This window comes from Mangifera indica, chromosome 3 (assembly GCF_011075055.1).
Source record: "Mangifera indica cultivar Alphonso chromosome 3, CATAS_Mindica_2.1, whole genome shotgun sequence".
In the NCBI taxonomy this organism is placed as follows: Eukaryota; Viridiplantae; Streptophyta; class Magnoliopsida; order Sapindales; family Anacardiaceae; genus Mangifera; species Mangifera indica.
In genome coordinates, this window is record NC_058139.1 from 3952889 (window position 1) to 3974370 (window position 21482).

General features: G+C 30.3%; 1 protein-coding gene and 1 long non-coding RNA gene across 2 annotated transcripts in view; both read right to left on the reverse strand.

Moving 5' to 3' along the window:
- The window catches only part of LOC123211273, a 1114-nt gene extending 336 nt beyond the window's left edge, over nt 1-778 (reverse strand). The window contains exon 1 of the long non-coding RNA XR_006501381.1: nt 4-778. This is a non-coding gene — a long non-coding RNA (uncharacterized LOC123211273). The remainder of the gene's footprint in view (nt 1-3) is intronic.
- LOC123210803 (NAD-capped RNA hydrolase DXO1-like) overlaps nt 1-15520 on the reverse strand; it is a 22287-nt gene extending 6767 nt beyond the window's left edge. Inside the window, exon 1 of the mRNA XM_044629287.1 lies at nt 15441-15520. Coding sequence (XP_044485222.1) covers nt 15441-15520 — 80 coding nt within the window. The remainder of the gene's footprint in view (nt 1-15440) is intronic.
- Nucleotides 15521-21482: the final 5962 nt, after the last annotated feature.

Sequence of the window (21482 nt, forward strand, 5' to 3'; positions counted from 1 at the left end):
AACCTCAAGTATGGGAGGGTCATGATCTTTAACAATGACGGGTTTTTAGAGACAAAATTTTGCCATTCAGATTTATCTATGCTGCCATCTTGGTCTACATCAGCTTCCATAAATGTCTATCAACAGGATTTCAAAAAACATGTCTATCAATAAAAAATTCTAATAATAAAGTTGCACTCTAAAGAAAGACAGCAATAACGTTGGACTATGAGTAGTTGAACATGATAAAGAAAGCCAAAAAGGAAAAAAAGAAATAGCAAAAAAAAAAAAAAATCAGAAGAAGTTAATGTCAGTTTAGTTTTGTTCCTCATTCAAGACAACTTCATGCAGTTGAATGTAGAAATGATTGTACAACTACAAAGTGGAATATCAGGGACCGTATGCTCCTCCTTCCAAGGTTTATGAAAAAACTTCCCAGATTTCCCAATTTCTCATAATTTCAAGCGTTTTTCATGAACAAACAACCATTTCCTTAGAGTTTATTCATTACTCTGATTTAAAACAATAACCTATGACTTTACTAAGGGAACATTGTACTAAATGAAGAAAATGCAGGCACAATACCGTAATACAAAAACCCCAAATTCTTATCAAACAAGTATCTAAATATATTCCATCACAGTTATAAGTCAATCCCTCAATATGTGACTTAAACACAGCTTCAGTACCGTAAACATGATTGACAGAAACCCAAAAACTGATCTATTCTTTAATTTAACTAAAAATTCTACCATCTACCTAATGCAAAAGCCCCGAATTCTTATGAAGAAAGTGACTCAACAACTCAAATGAAACAAATAAGAAGGATTTAGTAAAAGCCACATGAGGTTAGCACAATGTCCACTACTTAACCTAAATAGATAGCCGAGGTTTCAGTGAAATCAACAGAGTAAATGAAGCCCAGTAAATAGAAATCCCATAAATATGACAATAGGTAATAAAAACTAATAAAACCCAAACGACCATACTCCAAAGTTCAATAGCTATAATATCAAAACGCAGTTAATATAATTAAAAATAAAAAAAAGAAAGTATAGGGAAAGGACTAGTGGCAAGGGTTTTATAATAATCTTCATTATCAGAACCAAATAGATCTTTATCACCATCTTCTTTATAGCCGCCATAAAACCCTCTATCATTATCATTATAATCGTAATAATAATTGTTGTTATTATTAATTTTAGTAAGGTTGTCTACTTCTTGTCCATTCTCTTCTCCGCTACTAGCGCTTCCACTGCCACTGCTGGACTGTCTCCCGTCACTGCCGTTGGATGAGGACGATCGAGACGAGGAGGCTAATGAGGATGAAGAGGACGAAGAAGCCGAAGAGTCGTCACCTCCTCCTTCCCCAAAGATATCCACGTCTTGTTCAGAGAAATCCATGGCATTAGTTTGCTTCCAAGTACGTTAGTTCTGGGCTTTGTAAGTGTCTGAAAGATGACGTCGTGGCTTTGGATGGTGCCCCGGACGGTGAGGGACTGTCGTCCGTATCTGATTCTCAGTCTTTTTGTTGCGACCTGGGTTCTCAAATCAGATGGGCCGTAAAAAGCCCAATAGTTGCAGGTCTAATCAAAGGTTAAGAGAAAAAAGTGGTTTTATTTAAGTCTTAATAAAATTATTTTATTTTTATTAGATTTTATTTAAATTATATTATCTATATAAATAAATTATATAATCTGTTAAAATAATATTTGATTCGATAATTTCAAAATAAAAAAGATAAACCATTACATCTTTTAATCATAAATTGTCATGGTTTTGCACAAAAATTTAGATAATTTATTTATTCACATAATTTTATTTATTTTATTTTTATATACTTAAATTGTATATCAATTATTTCATCATTTTTAAACTGTGATAAGTACGCCTGGTATACAAATTCGGGATTTCTGGATAATTTTATTGCAGTTCTTTTTATCCTTTTTGTTCAACATTTTTTATTCACACTAAAGTACATTGTTTTCTCAACGGGGAATCGTAGATAGAAGTCTAAGGAGGATCTGAGTCTGCGTGAGATCTACGCTACTTCTACTTCAACTGGAGAGGGAACTGATTCTGGGATCTCTTCATTGTGTTGTCGCTGTTACAGAAGATGTAAATTAATAGTCGGAAGGAACTGCAAGGAATGATGAACCCAGTTGAAGTGCGCAAACACGCTCCAGAGCTTTCTGCAACATTTTCCCACAACTTTTTTCAACCTTTTCCATTGTATTTGGTTTAAGAATTCTTCTATTATTAAAACAAAAAAAATTATTATAAAAATAAATTATTTAAAGAGGTTATCAGATATAGATTATTATAATATTTAATAAAAATAATTTGATAAATAATTATTAGGTTTAATTAAATATAATAAAAAATATTAAAATTTTATTTTACTTAAATATTTTGTTATTACAAATTAAACAAAATAATATTAATAATAAGAAGATTAATTCTCAAAATAATATATTATTGCTATCAACCAATTAGCCCACTAATGTATAAATCTTACATTTTCACCTAAAGTTTAACACCTTTGGGAAAAGGTTTTAAAGCAAATATAAAATTATAATTATTATATTACCTTTTCTTTTCTTTTCTTTTTTTGAATTGATCATATTATCTATTACTATTTTTAAAACAAATCTACAAAACAAGTTGGTTTTCTTTTCCAATCTCTTACAATCAATTTTTTCAAAAATATTTTCATATTTTATTAAAATTTTATTTAATTTTTTAAAACCAATTCAATTTGATTAATTAATTTTAAAAATTAGACAAATTGATAATTAAACAAAAAAATTAGTTTTTCTATGTCCTTGAACCAAAGTCCAAATTAATTTTTTAAATAATATATTTTTCGGTTCGGATTTAGGCAAGGGCAGCTGGTTACAAGCTCGTGCGTGGGAGAAGGAGCAGATTGGAGCCATGACAGGGAGACGGAGAGATGAGGTGGAGTGTGGGTGGGATTGACGGCGCCGTTTGAATATGGTGAGAGATTGACCATAATAAATGGGTAGACTTTTGAGCTTGGACTTGGGTGGTAACGCAGGGGAGGACAAAAAGAAAGAAAATAAGAAAAGATTTTTTTTTCATTTAAAAAAATTTGGAAAATGAAAATGACTACTCTGCCTTTTTTATAGTTCAATTTCGGATAACAGATTTAGATTTTACATTAAAAATTGTGTAATTTATACATTGGATCAAAAATAGAAAAGTGTTTTTAAGCCAAACTGATAAACAAATAAATAATGCATAAATTGTAATGGTAAAATTAAGGGTAATTAATTAAAATAAGTAAAATTTTAAGCGTTTATACGTTTTCAGGCCACCCTATAAAAGTTTTACCAAAATAAGCAAACCGTATTTTTTTTACCCTTTTTACCCTTATGTTGAAAAACCAAGTAAAAATATTTTTTCTGAGAATGTGCGTCGGTTTATGGCGATTACGATGGTAGCTAGGGATTTTACAGTGAAACCCTAAATATGTTGAATGTATATGGATGTTTTTGAATGTTTCGAACACTTAAAATGATGTAGTTTCGATGTTAATGGATGCCTAGAAGTGTAGTCGTTGAGAGACGAAAGAAAGCGTAAAAAATGAACAGTGTCACGCAAAAAGTGAACAGTATCACTCAAACTGTGAACAGTGTCACTCAAACTGTAAACAGTGTCACGCAAACTGCACAAATACTATTTACATCGCGCAAACTGCTTGCAAAATCGCGCAAAAAATACTGTTCACAGACTATGATATCTACTTTTGCGTGATGTAAACAATGATTGCGCGATGTGAACAGGTTTGCGCAGCACTGTAAATTTGCGCAGTTTGCGTGACACTGTAAATTTGCGTGCTTTTGTCTCTCAACGGCTACACTTCCAGACATCCATTAACATTGAAACTACATCATTTTAAGCGTTCGAAACATTCAAAAACATCCATATACATAATTCGACATATTTAGGGTTTCAGTGTAAAATCCCTAGCCACCATCGTAACCACCATAAACCGACGCACATTCTCAGAAAAAATATTTTTACTTGGTTTTTCAACATAAGGGTAAAAAAGGTAAAAAAAATACGGTTTGCTTATTTTGGTAAAACTTTTCTAGGGTGGCCTAAAAACGTATAAACGCTTAAAATTTTGCTTATTTTAATTAATTACCCTAAAATTAAAGATAGATATGAATCAATCTCAATTCAAATAGATTTGGTTTGAGTTAACTTTGAATGTAAAATAAGTTAATTTGAGTTTGATTCAAATTTGTTAGATCAAAATTAAGGTAATTGAAATTTGGTTCACTCTCAAAATTTGAAGTTTGAAATTCAATTTAAATTTTTAGTTTAAATTTATAATTTATTGATAAAATAATATTATTTTATTTAATAATAAATAAAATAATATCAATTTAATAATTATTTGACGTAAATCAAATTTAGCTGCAAACCAACCTCAATTTATAATTGTTTTCCTCTCGTTATCTAGGCTAATTAAGCAACTTATATATAAACTCTGACGTAGTTTCTCCAATTAAGACAGGTAACTAATTGCACAGATAAGGCCTACGGAAGGCTAGATCAGCAATTTAATTTCTTATCAGAACCTTCTACTTCATAAAAGATATATATATATTGGATTCTGTTGGGCTCCATTGAACATGTCTACTACTGACTGACTAGCGACTATGGAAAAAGATGGCAAATTATTCATAACCCCATATACATTACTGTAAGTATTACACATAATTCAAAGCAGAAAGTGCAGCCTACACTTTATGAACCCAAGAAATTTGCCTACGGGAAAAAGAAACAGACATCTTGTCTCCTTCACTTGAGCTACTCGGAGAACTTTCTTATCTTTTCTGAGGCGCATGGTTAAATAGGAATTGAAAACCAAACAGCACGCCCATGATTATTGTTGAGATATTATGGCATAAATAGAGAAATATATATGGACTTAATTACTGGCTGCCGCCAACCCATTAATGGGTGTCTCCAAACTGCGTTGATTTTGCATGTTGTGGTTTCCTTCAACGTCAGCAAATTGAACTTCAGGTCGAGCAGAACCTCCTTCAGGGTTATTCTGTTTTTGGATACAAGTGATGAAAACAGTAGGAAGGGAGCGCAGGGTGTGACAAAACCAGAAAAAAATGCATTTGAATAGATTGCACAGCGTTTCATGCCAAGGAGAAAAGATAATGATATTGAAATATGCAACCCAAAAGAGCGGTGGTGGAAAGAGAAATGATGCAAGTAATGACAAAGTCAAGGGACCTGAAAAATGTCCCGCTTGCACAGCGATCGGATGGGCAGTGACAGGGAGTTTGATGGAAGTTAAAAGGAATAGAGATAGCAAGAAAATAGCAAGAATCAAGAAGGTGAGTTCCAAAATGGGGTATCGAACTTGATCCATATTGGAATCAATATTAAGTAGAAACAAGATGTTGCCGCCTTGGGATGTCAGCAACAGAAGGGTGAGATTTATTATGGGTGGGACTGCATACCTCAAATCTATGAAGAATTGCATATTCTCTACTGAAATTAGTTTGCTTCCTGCTGAATTTTTATGTGCAGGAGAATTGCATATTCTCTTCTGATTTATACACTGCTATACCTGGACTAAAATAACTTCCCTTTGTCTTGGTACATTAACGGAGTTACAAAGTTAACGGAAAGTAACATTTCCATTTTCCCGTTAGCCATAAATAAACCCCTGTACAACATTATTTGTGTCAGTGTCATATTTTCATTTTGAATAAAAATGATAGATTACTGTTATATACATATTTTTTTGATATAATTTTATGTACAAATAATGATATATTATTATATGATTAGATTATTAAAAATTAAAGATAAAACAATATTCAATCATATAGTGACACATTATTATTTATATATAAAATTATACAATAATTTTATTAAAAATCATAAGTATATTCAACTCTCTTTTCTCTTTCCCTCAATAAAATCCTCTTGAACCATCGTTCCTCAATCTCAATTTTCTTGGTCGGTTGTTCCAAAATTTGTTTACAGTGTAACATCATAATCATCCAACAAATAAATAATCAATATTACTTGATGAAAAATTTGAATGATATAATTACGCGCAATTGAATCTTTTCAATAGTCTAAATAAACCAAGGTTTTTCTTATATAGTGGGCATCCAAATACAATAATACCCCAACTTATATTCTTCAATTCACTTGATATAACAGATATTCCATTCCTAAAAAGCTTTTTCTGCTCTTTGTCTTGGCTTGTTCTCCCTAGAACAACCTCATTCCCCTTCCCATTCAATATCCCATAAATTATCATGCTTGAGATGACCATTGGGATGACCCATTGCTCCTCAGAGAGAGATTAAGTTGCTTATGGAACAAGCAACGACAAATTTGTCTTGGCTTGTTCTAATTGATTTAATAATAAGTAATAACAATCAGCAACGAAATGCAGCATCATCACTTTTTCTTTCTTTCATTCTTTATATGCTTAAAGTTTTCTCTTATTTTGTCTCACTCTTTTGTATTGATAATAACACAAATTAATCAATAACCAAAAGCATCGTTGCCTCTATTTTGTTTTATTTTAACAATTCTCACATTCACGCCGCACTTTTTCCTTCATCTTTTATTTCTATTCCTTCCCGAATCCATACATACATGCAAGATTAAGTATATATAACATGAATAATAACATTAGTTTTACATGTGAGTGTTGAAAGAACAAGTGGGGAAATACTAGGTAGCATCCACCAAGTTTCTTTGTTTCAAAAAATTCTGTATTGTTGGATTTGACTGGCTTTTTACAGAGCTAGTCTATATAACCCACTAAATTGACGTGTAATTCTAATCACTGAAAAATCAAACTAACCTTTAATTGAATGTAAGAGTAGTAAATTAGAACTTCTTTTTGTCACTGGAAATTGCCATAATATAATATCGGCTATAAATATAGAAATTAAAATTTATATTATTCAAAATTAATTAATTAGTATTAAGGTTCAATCTATTATATTTATATATCATCGCTCATATTTATTATTCTTATTAGATGTAAAACTTTAGTTTTCAATATCATTTTTTAAGTGTAATAATTATTAGATCCACTGTGTTGTTTGACTAAGTGTGTAGACTCATATCACTTTAGATTATTAAGTCTACTCATTTGGTTTTGAACTCCGATATCATATCAGAATACATATTAGGTCTATAAATGTATAAATCAAAATTCATATTACACAAAATCAATTAACTAGTATTAAAGTCTAATCTATCATATTTATATTATTTTTCTTATACGTGAGACTTTATTTTCCAACAAAAATAACGTGAATCTTATCAACAAGGGAATTGCATACATTTTCATTAGGCTATTGAAACTTTTTTATACTAAAGTATAACGGAAGCAAATATCTTTTTTAATTTCTAATTACTAATAGTATCCATTCCAATATAATATATTATGATTATTCTATAAAGTTAATATTTTTATATTACAACCAGTACAATCTACGTAGTCATGACTTACGAGTCAACATAATAAAATAAGTAAGCCAAGAAACATTTACTGATTAAAAAAAAAATTTAGAACCGACTGGAGGCAACTGCTGATCTGGTTGAGGATTGCGAAGGGAAATAACGGGGCAATTTAGTTGCTATAATAATTGTTAAATAATCTTGGAAAGCCAGCAACAAGTGGAAGCTGGAGAAAAGCAATGCACGCGAGAGAGTGACATCCAAACGTGCTCAAGAGAAATTTTTTTAGAACTAAACCGAAAATAAAAAAGTTTGAAAATTTTTTTATACTAAACCAAATTAAAAAAAATTATGATTTGATTTAATTGAAATTTATTGAGAATAATTCAATTTCAAATATTGTGTAATTTATAAATAATAATTGAATTATAATAATTTAAAATATGAAATAAATATAAATAAATAAATAAATAAATAAATAAATAAATAAATAAATAAATAAATATATATATATATATATATATATATATATATATATATATTTATTTATATATATATATATATATATTTATTTATATATATATATTTATATATGTAAACAAGTGATATACCTGATTGCTTATAAAATTTTTTGGAAAATACAATTATAAATAAATACACACACATGTATAAATATAACATTTAATTATATATTGATAAATTATATATATACTTATTTATAAATATAAAAATGGGTAAATATAACATTATTATATGTATATAGAATTAAATAATTTTGGAAAACCAGCGAAAATGTGAGGGCATGAGAAAATGCAAGCGATGAGAGTGACACCACGGTGCTTATCATGAGAATTTTTTTGAACGAAAATGAAAACTTTTTTTAAATTAAATCACACGAAAAAGAATATGATTTGATTTAGTTTAAATTTATTAAGAATGATTCAATTTCAAATATTTCATATTTAATAAATAATAATTAAATCATAATAATTTAAGATATATAATAAATATGTAAAATGGATATAAAATACATATACAGTAAATATATAAAAAAAGTGACAAAATATATATATATAATAAGTGGTATACCTAATTGCTTATAGAAATTTTTCGTCAAATATATATATACTCACTTTATGTACACAAATAGGTACACACTTGATGTGTATTGTTAAGTGATTGAATGATTTTAAATTAAGGATAAAATAACATATAATCACATGATGATATACATAATGAATATATACATTTGTGTACTAAAAAGTTGTTACGCATAGTGGCATTACTCTCTCTCTCTTTCTCTCTCTTTATAGATATAGTTTAGTTCGATTTGAAAATTATTCAAACCGTAACCCACACTATAAACTGTTTTATTTTTAATTTATCAGTTCAAACAAAACTGTTATATCAATAAAACCAAACTAAATTATAATTTTTAAAATATTTACTTTAATTTTATTATTTGAGCCAAATTATGCATATCTCTTTTAACATCTATAGCTATTCGGCTTCGGCTTCGGCATTGACATGCATCCCATGATGTATAGTTAAAAAGGAAAAGTAAGTGTTCCATTATTAATATAATTTATTTATTGGAGTGAACTTTATAGAAATGATAATTAAAACTTAAAAGTGTATGATACCCATTAGGATATTCAATTATAATAATCGATAATATAAAGTATATGGTATAATTAGGTTATTAAAGTTGACATGTCCCTTTAATTTGACTAAGTTTATTTAGTTTTAATAGGAGTCTAATTTATTATTTTTGTTAATTTAAATTTTTATTTTCCAACTGCCAAAGTTTGATGGAAATAGTAAATTTGAGTTGCAAAGCCAGATGCAACACTTTTTTTAATATGAATATCTATGGGAGACTATAGACCCGAGTTTTACTATATCAGCAGATCAACCAACATTAACACTAGAACAAAGAAATCAATAATATAATTGAACATTATGTTAATGGAAAAAATTGCTCAGCTATTACCGGGCATGGAATATGTTGATAAATATTTACAAAGGGAATGAGAAATTTCAAATTAGGATCTCAGAACAACAAAGGCAACAAGTAGCAGTTTACAAGTCGTTGGTTCGAACCATTATAGGTTTGCATGCAAATTTTTTAAAACTTCATGGAATGATTTTTCATGGGGAAAATAGTGAAGAAAATTCAGAAACTTTGTTGATGGCGTGTGGTTTTGCAAGGGGGAAACATTAAAATAAGTGGTTTTTAGATACAGACTGTAATAATCACATGTGTAGAAATAAGGGTATATTTTCTGGGATGGATTATGGATAACTCGTTTAGTTCAGGGCTGAATTTGAGAACAATTAAGGTAAAGATGCCAACTATGGGGAAAAGCAAAATCTCGATTCATTTGAAGGACAAGTCCCATAATTTTATCTCATATGTTCTCTATGTTAAGTCTTCAACAGAGTTTATTCAGGGAAATTATCAAAGAAAGGCTACACCATATTAATTTATAAAGGGGTTTGCACTATATATAAATGATATGCACAAAGGACTAAAAACAGAAGGTAACCACTACACCAAATTGTTTATTTCCATCCACTATCTCAGTTTAACGGTGAAATTCAAAGTTTTGTTTCCCTCATGAGCAGTATAAAAAGAGAACTTCTCCTCTCCTTTTCTAACACATAAATATTTTGAGAGTTCTCTCAATTCTTTTCAACCTCCAAAAATGTTATCGATAAGTTTTCCAGTGTTTTAAGATTTTTTTTTTCTTGTGTTATAGTTTAGACCTGATTTAGTTTATCATAATAGAAAGATAGTGCCTTTCTTACTATTAATTGGTTGGTCTATAGTAAAAAATAGACATGATTCAAATCATCATATACCCTAATAAAGTCGGCAAATCTATTTGAAAAAAATTGTGTTACACAAGTCTCAATATTCAATATAATACAATTCTAAAATTTTTTAATGGATTTTTGTCTATCATATTAAAGTAAAAATATTTTATTCTCGATCACAAGGTCAATATTGTTTTATTTTACTTATTGATATTCTGACTTTGTTGTTATTTAATTTGCGGAAACTAATATTAAATTTACTAAAATCTTAAAACAAATTCAATTTTATTAGTTACCGTTTTATATGTCATTGTTAATTTTACTGTTAATTTGATTGTAGAAATAGCATTGCAGTGTTACTATCCTCAAAGGATTTAAAGAATTTTGTCTTGAAAAATTAGGTTTTAAGTGAAACCATGTGTAACCCTTCCAGTTATTTCTATGAATTATTTATTGAATACTATTTAAAAAATTCATGATTTTTTTTTAAGGAATAAAAATATTTAGATGCATCGAATTATCACTTAATTTTCTAATTGCATTAAATTTGCTTTAATTTGAGATGATGGGTTGAAAAGTTGAAACATGAAATTAAATATGAAAGGTTAAGTTAACAAAAGGGTAGTGCCTTTTTACTATTTCTCTATTATTGTAGAGAAAACCGATAATGTCCAAATCTGTATACACCAAAGTAAAAGAGATAAATCTATTTCTCGTTATCAAGTGAAAAAAAAGGTGTTCTTCACATATGGCAACATTCGATCTAAGAATGTTCTAAAATTGTGCACTGGTTTTTGTCCATTATATATCCAAGTTAAAAATCTCTTATTCCAAGACGCAAAATCATTATAATAACACAACATACATGATTTTATATACAAATAATAATATATTATAATATAATTATATATTATTTTATTTTTAATTTTTAAATATTTAATTACATAATGATATATAGTTGTTTATATATAAAAATTAGGTTTAAATATTATTCTAATAAATATTATTATTATTATTTTATATGTTCAAATCTTTATTTTGAGATTAAGAGACAAATAAAATTTAAAATTTTAGAACTAAGAACATTAATGATGAACCTAAAACTTATTAAACAAATTTAAAACTTATAAATAATATTTAAAAATTAATTGATATATGTGAAACCCGCTTTAAACAATAAATTAGAAGTAAAACTTGGTTGTAATTATATTATATTTGATGTAAAAAATTATTTTCTTATTCTGAAAAAAAAAATCAGTTACACGTAGACTTTCCATTTTTTTCTTCTTTATAACAAGGAAAAATGTAAGATAAAACGTGTACGCCAATATTGATCCTATTTGTGAGGGTAAGAAATTATCTTTTCTCATGATTGAATTTAACGAGAGTGTTTTTTTATGAGAAGTGTTACAGAGAATTTCGCTTGTGTGTGAAGCCATTGTGGCACGAGGTCCGGGAGAGCCTCTAATCATAAAAGAAATCAAAGTTTTGTTTTTTCATTCCGGTAATTAAATGTATATATAAAAAGAAAACAGGACCTTTAACAGAGAAATATGGGGAATAACTTAAACACATCCTTCCAAAATGGAAGGACTGCACAAGAAGCAAAACTCAACCAGTCTTACGAGTTTAAGATTTCTTCTCTTAAAAATTGATCACGATTACTACTATAATGGAGTTCAAGAAGAGAACAACTAACTCTGCGAGCAATTAACTCTGAAAATACAAATAAAAGCGACCAGACCCAATTAATTCAAAAAGACTATGTACAAAAATCTATCCACAAAACAAAGCAGCATGAATAGTAAAACAGCTGTCAAAATAGGCAGGGTGTCAGCCGTGAGAAGAAAAGGCCTCCCAAGCAAATCCAGAATACAATTGAAGTCTTTTCCAGAAGACAGAAACTCCATCCAGGAATTGAAAGCAGAAGCAAACACACTGCAGTATCCGATGTCTGCACCTTGAAAACTTGTGTGAAAGTTCCAACAACAAATCTGCAGCAACCTGGAATTTACTGCCTGAGAGGCAAGAGCTGGAGTGGAGAGGACCTGACGGAGGAGCAGCATAACCTTATCAAGGCAGCAGCATCTAGACAAGAAGACTGGACTGCTGTGGAAAAGGAAAAAACCTGCAGCAGAAAGGAACTATTAAGGAGGCGTATCTTAGTAAACTTTGTTTACAACTAAAAGAACCGAGTTGGATCCAGTCTTTTGGGCTTTTCCTTTTTCTGAAACTTCCTTTTGTTCCTTAAATTTAAAGTCAATAATCTCTTCAAGTAGTATGTTTTTGAGTCATACCTTTGCACATTCGTATGTCCTTCGAGAACTTCGGTTATCTAGGCTAATTAAACAACTTACATGTAAACTCTGCTTTTCCAATTGGGACAAGTAACTAACTGCGGAGAGAAGACCTACGGAAGGCGAGCACAGCAATTTAATTTCTTATCGTAATTTTCAGCTGCAAGAAAATATATATATACGTAGGAAACTTGGCTCCAGGAATATTGGATTCTGTTGGGATCCATTGAGCATGTCTTCTACTGACAACGGAAAAAGATGGCAAACCCCACCCAATATATATCATATATGTTAGTGTAAAGGTGTGTTGGGTTAAAATAATGTTTTTTTACTACAAATGAAAACTTTTAAGTTGCCTATAAAATTAATGAATATAAATTATTATTATATTTAATAAAAATTATTAGATATAAATAATTTTGAGAAATTAAATTAAATGTCCAAATATTATGGGTTTTCAGCAAGAATACTCATTTTTATTAACACAAATAAAAAAAAACTCAACAAATGTGAATTGATTGAAATGTCCTCACATATAAACCAAGCCAATACAACTACCCAAGCCATTTTTCCATGATAACATTGTCCAAGTTTTTGAAATTTTGCAGAGGTTTCACGAGTTTCAGTGACCGCCGCACCACTTTGGCTTTTCTCTAACGATGAAAATGATAAAAAAATGTTAATAATTGGTCCCTTGTCATGTTTGAATTATTTTGGTATTGAGAATTTATCGATTAAAAGAAGATTTTAGGTGTTATTTTGTTAGGGTTTTTTATTTTAAACTGATTTTGTGAGTTGAATCTTGCTTGTTTTATATGAATTAGTTGAGAATATTTGTGTTATAATAGATATAGATTCGCTTATTGTTGAAATGTGAGTCGAAAAAAGACAATTTCGATTAGAAAATTAAGCCGTGATTCCACGAGGTGGATAATTTTCCCCCAAGGTGGAGCGTTGATTCGGGTTATCACAGTGGAGTGCCGACTGAATGGTGTAAGGAATGCATGAAAGGTAGGGGTTTATATAATAGACATGAAGGGTATTTTTGGTATAATTGAGCCTTTTCACTTAAGTTGTTTGATTTTTAGGTATTTTTGTTTTAGTCATTCAAATTTAGACATTTTTGCTTTAAACCTATTGTATTTGAAAAATTAATTTAGTTTTTCAATAATTATTATATTTAGTTATTAAACTATTATTTTATTTAAATATCTTTTAGTAAAATATTGTTAAGGTTACTTATTATATTAATTAAAAATAAAAATATTTTTTTTTATAAAATTAATAAATAATGATATAATTATAATAAGATCAAAATTATCTTAATAATATTTTAATATGAGATAAAAATTATATTAGTATTTATATTATTTACCACATAACCGTTACTAATAAAAAATTATTAGAATATTTTATTATTTATAAACTAATCAAACTCTTAAATAATAAAAGATAAATTATTAAAATAATATTTTAATATTATTCACCACACACATCATAAGTATAGGTATCACGTATAATTCCAAGAAAGTTCACCCTACTACACAATGAACCGAAGAAACTTTCCTACGGAAAAGAAGAAATAGAAAATCTGTCTCCTTCACTTGAGCTAGAATCGGAGAATGGTTAAATAGAAATTGAAAACCAAGCAGCATGCACATGATAATTGTTGAGATATTATGACATAAATATAGAAAAGTATTTGGACTCAATTATTGGCTGCTGCCTCTAACCCATTAATGAGAGTCTCCAAACTGCGTTGATTTTGCATGTGATGGTTTCCTTCAACGTCAACAAGCTGAACTTCAGGTCGAGCAAAATCTCGTTCAGGGTTATTCTGTTTTTGGATACAAGTGATGAAAATAGTAGGAAGGGAGCGCAGGGTGTAACAAAACCAGAAAAAAATGCATTTGAATAGATACCATAGCGTTTCATGCCAGGGAGAAAAGATAATGATATACAAGTATGCAACCCAAAATAGCTGTGGTGGAAAGAGAAATGAAGCAAGTAATGACAAAGCCAAGGGACCTGAAAAATGTCCCGGTTGCACAGACATCGGATGGGCAGTGACAGGGAGTTTGATGGAAGTTAAAAGGAAGAGAAATAGCAAAAAAATAACAAGAATCAAGAAGGTGAATTTGAAAATGGGGTATTGAATTTGATCCATATTAGAATCAATATCAAGTGGAAACAAGATGTTGCCGCCTTGGGATGTCAGCAACAGAAGGGTGAGATTTATAATGGGAGGGACGACGTACCTCAAATCTATGAAGAATTGCATATTCTCTGCCGAAATTAGTTTGCCTCTGAATTTTATCCTGCAGGCAGGAGAGTTCGTGGCGTGATTTGTATACTAGAAAATGAGCGTGCCCCACAAAACGCGTCTTCTGTAATTTTTCCAGCCTGCCCCACAAAACGCGTCTAAGAAGTACTACTGGGTCAGTCATATCCCTATCAGATGGGTTCTGAATACTTACCAGAGAAATGTGATAGGGTTTTATTTAAAGAGATATGATGGTAAGTAATAAAAAAAAAAATGTGATAAAATTATAGTTTTCTTATTTTTTTTTGTCAAAAAGCAATTTTACCCTAAACTTTATTTTAAAATTTTAATAAAATTTGAGTAATGAATTGAATGTTTAAGTTTTTGAAAATTGAAAAGTTAGACTTTGGGATTACAGTATACCATGGGTGGGAACAAGTCTTTTGGCCTTATCGTAATAATAATTGTTGCAGTTATTAATTTGAGTAAGTTTGTCTACTTCTTCTCCATTCTCTTCTCCGCTACTAGCGCTTCCACTGCCACTGCTGGGCTGTCTCCCGTCACTGTCGTTGGATGAGGAAGAAGCTGACGATGAGGACGATCGAGATGAGGAGGCTGATGAGGATGAAGAGGATGAAGAAGCCGAAGAGTCGCCACCTCCTCCTTCTCCGAACATATCCACGTCTTGTTCAGAGAAATCCAGGGCGTTAGTTTGCTTTCAAGTACGTTAGTTCTGGGTTTTGTAAGTGTATGAAAGATGAAGTCGTGGTTTCGGAATTCAGATGAGCCGATAAAAGCCCAATAGTTGCAGGTTTAAGAATATGATAAAAAGTGGTTTTATTTACGTCTCAATAAAATTCTTTTAAAATTTTTATTTTCATATACTTAAATTGTATTATTAATTATTTAAAAAAATTTAAATTGTGAGAAGTAGGCCTAGTATAAAAATTCGGGATTTCTGGATAATTTTATTGCACATTTTTATGATCCTTTTAGTTAGTTTTTCATACTTTATTAGTTACTAGAAATTTGTAAGGTACATTATTTTCTCTACTGGGAATTGTAGACGGAAGTCTAAGGAGGATTTAATATTAAAAGAAAACATGTTTACGAAATGATCTGATTCTGCATGAGATGTACGCTACTTCTTCTTCAACTGGATATGTCGCGGAAGAGTCGTTAAAAATGAACCTTGGAATTTAAAAAGGAGAACATTATTTTTAAAATTAAAAATTTTTAAATATGAGTGAAATTATTAATTTTTATATTATAAAAAAATAAATTTTATATATTTTTTAATATTAATAATAAAATAATGATTTTATGCTTATTTTTAATAAAAAAAAATTTAATAACAGTTAGATTATGAATAAATATTTAGGTTTTTAAATTATCACAAATATATTTTTAAGATTAGATTTTAACTTAGGTGGGAAATAGTCCTTTGGCACTTAAAAATTGAAGATTTTCCCTTGGCTTGCAGCACACAAGACAGAATTAGAAGAGGTTTATTCCATAACAGAAGGTTGGGTTGCACTTGGTTTAGGCAAGGGCAGCTGGCTACAAGCTTGTGCGTGGGAAAGTAGCAGACTGTGGCCATGACGTAAGGGTGATAGAAAGATGAGGTGGGAGTGTGGGCGGGATTTTGACAATGGTGCCGTGTGAATATGGGGTAGATTGACCATAGAAAATAGGAAGAGTTTTGAGCTTGGACTTCCTTTAAAATGTATATTCATAATGAATACGATTGATATAACAACACCACTTAAATATGTAAAATTACATGAGAAAGTACTGATAAAAAATGTAGAGAATTACGTGAATTTGTGATTTTTTAAAATTTTTTTCGTCTTTTATTTTTTAATTAACTATGATTGGTAATTGGTAAATAAAGCTTGTGATACCAACAATGACAACTAATTCAATACGGTACCATATACTTTTTATCAGATAAGCAACTGTAAAGAATAATAAGCTAACTGAGCTTCATTAAAATCATGAACCAACCCCTCTTGAATGAATTCTGCATGGGCATAAATAGTTAAGCTCCGATTTGTCTTTTCAATTTTGAATAATAGATTGGTTTTTGTTTAGGCCAAAAATTTATTCTCACCCAACATTTAATTAATGCATCAACTTTTATCTTATTAAATTTTAAAAATTCAAATATCTGCTGATAATCAAAATTTTGTTAAATTGTACTTTTTAATGAAAAGAGTAAAAATATTATTTAATAATTTTATTTTTTTATTTTAATTTTGAAAACCAATAGTTTTCTCCCTATATTAATTTTAGAAAGTTCTTTTTTTTTTTTTGCCACAATTTAGATTTTTCATATTTTACAGTTAACAGTAGTTTATTCAAAGTTCAAAACCACCATGAAATGTATTCTGTCATTTTTCCCGACGGTTTACTTCAACACTCTCTTCCCTTTCCGGTGGTTATTCGGCATAAAACCATCCAAAAACATGGGACGAAATTGGCACAAATATGCGCAATGAATCTGTGCGGAGACAAAGACAGGTAACCAATTGCGGAGATAAGACAATCCGAAGGCTCAGCAATTTAATTTCTTATCATAACTTTCAACTGCATGAAAGACATACATACATACATATGTACATATGTATATACATACATACATACATATATATATGTATGTATGTATGTATATACATATGTACATATGTATGTATGTATGTCTTTCATGCAGTTGAAAGTTATGATAAGAAATTAAATTGCTGATCTCCGCAGGTGAAAGTTGTATACATATATCTAGGCAATTAACTTGGCTCCAGTAATATTGGATTCTGTTGGGATCCATTTCACATGTCTACTACTGAATACTGGAAGAGATGGCAAATTATTCATAATACCACGCAATATATATACATTACTGTAAGTATAACATATAATTCAAAGCTGAAAGTTCACCCTACACTTTATGAACAGAAGAAATTTTCCTACGGAAAAGAAGAAACAAAATTTTGTCTCCTTCACTTGAGCTAGTCAGAGAACTTTCTTATCTTTTCGGAGGCGACCCAATTAAGCATCAAACATGGCCCATAATTATTATTGAGATATGATGGTAAATATAGAAAATATATTTGGACTCAGTTATTGGCCGCTGCCGCTAAACCATCAAAGGGTGTCTCCAAACTGCGTTTGATTTTGCATGCTGTGGTTTCCGTCAACGTCAGCGAATTGAACTTCAGGTCGAGCAGAATCTCCTTCAGTGTTATTCTGTTTTTGGATACAAGTGATGAAAAGAGTAGGAAGGGAGCGCAGGGTGTAACAAAACCAGAAAAAAATGCATTTGAATAGATTCCACAGCGTTTCATGCCAGGGAGAAAAGATAATGATATTGAAATATGCAACCCAAAAGAGCTGTGGTGGAAAGAGAAATGATGCAAGCAATGACAAAGTCAAGGGACCTGAAAAATGCCCCGCTTGCACAGCGATCGGATGGGCAGTGACAGGGAGTTTGATGGAAGTTAAAAGGAATAGAAATAGCAAGAAAATAGCAAGAATCAAGAAGGTGAGTACCAAAATGGGGTATCGAATTTGATCCATATTGGAATCAATATTAACTAGAAACAAGACGTTGCCGCTTTGGGATGTCAGCAACAGAAGGGTGAGATTTATTATGGGTGGGACGACATACCTCAAGTCTATGAAGAATTGCATATTCTCAACTGATATTAGTTGCTTCCTGCTGAATTTTAATATGCAGGAGAGTTGGTAGAGTGATTTATACAGCGTTGGTAGAGTAATGGATTTACAAACTTAACGGAGTAACATTTTCCGTTAACTAGATATAAACTTGTGTACAACATAATCGGAAGTATATTCAGCCCTCTTCTCTCTCTCAATAGAAACCTCCGTTAAAAGTTGACTTATTAAAATTGGTGAAGATTCTTGTTATTTTAATAAACTTGATTTTTGAAAACTATTACGCTAGAAGCCAAAATAAAAAACCAAAGACAACAGTAGTCGATCCATGTAAACGACCATGACGCAAGCGTTACGTGGGATGACAAAATAGGCCCTTTTGATTAAACTATCCTCACCAAAGGTTAGAGGCATTTCCAAAATGTCATTAGATAACTTTTAAAAATTTAAATACTTATTTATCATTTAAATTTAATTATAATTGATATAAAAATAAAATCATTATTTAGTTCAATATATTTAAAAAAACTTATTTTTTTCATATTTTTTATCTTAATTTAAAAAATTAACGATTTTCCTTATTTAAAGTTTAAAAAATTATATTTTCCTTTTAGGGTTTTTTTTCCCCTTCTCCAACAATCATCTTTGTTCCAATCAACTATCAATTTTCCACCATCTTCTTCTCCCATTGGTCATTGAGTGTCAGCTATTATTTTTGTTAAACGAAGGCAAGTCATCTTTTTCTGACGAAAATGATTATTGATGCTTGAAGATCGACGAAAGAAGAACCTTATGGAGAAAAAGATAACTTTTCAAATTTTAGATTAACAAATTATTAATTTTTAAACTAAAGAAAGAATATAATAAAATTTTAATTTTTTAATATTTTGGGAAAATAATATTTTTATCCTTTAACTAACAACAAATTTTAATACAAGGTGGATGATCGATTTATATTTAGGTTTCAAAAGTTATTGGATATCACTTTAAAAATACACCAAACTTAGGTGGGAATAAGTCTTTTAGCATAAAATACATAAGCCAAGAAACTTTTACTTATAAAAAAAAAATTAGAGCCAATTAGAAGCAACAGCTGATCTAGTTGAGGATTGCAGGTGCACTAGCAATAAACTTGGATTTCATAGTCAAACAAAACATAGAACCATGGATGTTGGTGAGCAAATTGCAGCAAAAACTTTCCCTTTGCGGCATGTCATTGTAACTGAATTTGAAATAGCTGATATAATTACAAAACCATTTGCTGCTGTCAATATACTTTTAGCACCAAGTTGAATGTGGTGAGTTCATGTGCTGAAAGCTTTACAATTGTTTGTTGGTTACTGATTGTAGCGTCTGAAAGGTAGTTGTGAATGACAAAGATTGTGTTTAATGCCTGAGAAAATTCTTCAGTTATTTTAATGAGTTGCTGTACTTTTTTATTGTGATTTGAACAATTTCTTATTCCCACCCAAAGTTTATTATATTCTCAAATTAGTACCCTTTAATTATTGAAAAACTCAAATATTCACTCATAGACCATTAAAATTAATAGAATTAGTTTTTTTTTTAATAATTAATTAGAGAATTTCATTAGGGTGACAAAGGTTTTAACTCAAGGTTTCTCTTTAAAAGTTCTAATACTTCACAAGTTTTACTAACCTCTCTTTCTAATAGAACTAGTTAATATTATCTATTTCAAGAGAAGCTCAGAATCAACATCTCTATCGGAAGATGAATCTTTGTCGCACTCCCCAACGATGGCCCTTTGTTTGAGCGTCTCTTATGGGCACTTTGATTCTTTAAGTGTCTCCCGATGGACAAATCTTCTCTGGCCGTTTCGATTCGTTTGGAATAGTTAGCTATTGATTGCAGAAAACGATGGATGGGAAGATCGGCTATTCGCCAGCAAAATTATCATCGGAGAAGGAAAACAAAACCTTTAAGAGAAAATAGTTATTTTTCAAATTTTAGATATGAGAAATTGTTATATTTTTAAAATGAAAAAAATATTAAAAAATTAATTTTTAAAAATATTTTTGATAAATAATATTTTTATTTTTAACTTAATCAAAAATTTTAATAAAATGGTTGGTTTTTGAGTTATTACAGGTAAAACTTTGAGATTTCACAACCTTAAGTGAGAGTAAGCCTTCTGGCCTTTTCTTCAATGTAATAAGTTAAAATATGAGATGGTACGTGTACACTTTTAATTGTTTGTACTTGAGAGTTTGAACAGGTAGGGCTCAACCCAAGCCATGTATGGGTGAGACTATCTAAGAATACCCGCAAAAATTCTCTCAACAAACTCCAGTGGAGGCCAACAAAGAGATAAGAGAGCAAGTACAAAAGCAGAACGTCGAGGAAGGAGAAAGAGACACAAAGAAGGACGATGTTGGTGATGAATTTGGAGCGACGACAAAGCAGGTGATTCGTGAATCCATAATTACTCAACATGATAATGACAAAGATGAGAAAGCTCAACATCCTGATGAGAAAGCTCAACATCCTTATGATGTTCTCGTTTTCTCACGATGTGTTAACAACGTAGACTCTTTACTTGAATAGAATTTACAGCACAGTTTGTGTGTTTTCTAGCTAATATTCATCTTTTTGGTAACAAAAACGAAAGGGGAAAGATAAAATTACCAGGTATAGGGAAAGGCCTAATGGCAGGGTTTTTACAGTAATCTTCATTATCAGAACCAAATAGATCTTTATCGTCATCTTCTTCGTAGCCGCCATAAAACCCTCCATGGCTCTATCATTATCGTTATTATAGTAATAAAAATTGTTGTTGTTGTTAGTAATTTTAGTGAGGTTGTCTGCTTCTTCTCCATTCTCTTCTCCGCTACTAGCGCTTCCACTGCCACTGCTGGACTGTCTCCCGTCACTGCCGTTGGACGAGGAAGAGTCACCACCTCCTCCTTCTCCAAAGATATCCACGTACAGCTCATAGGTAGGTATTT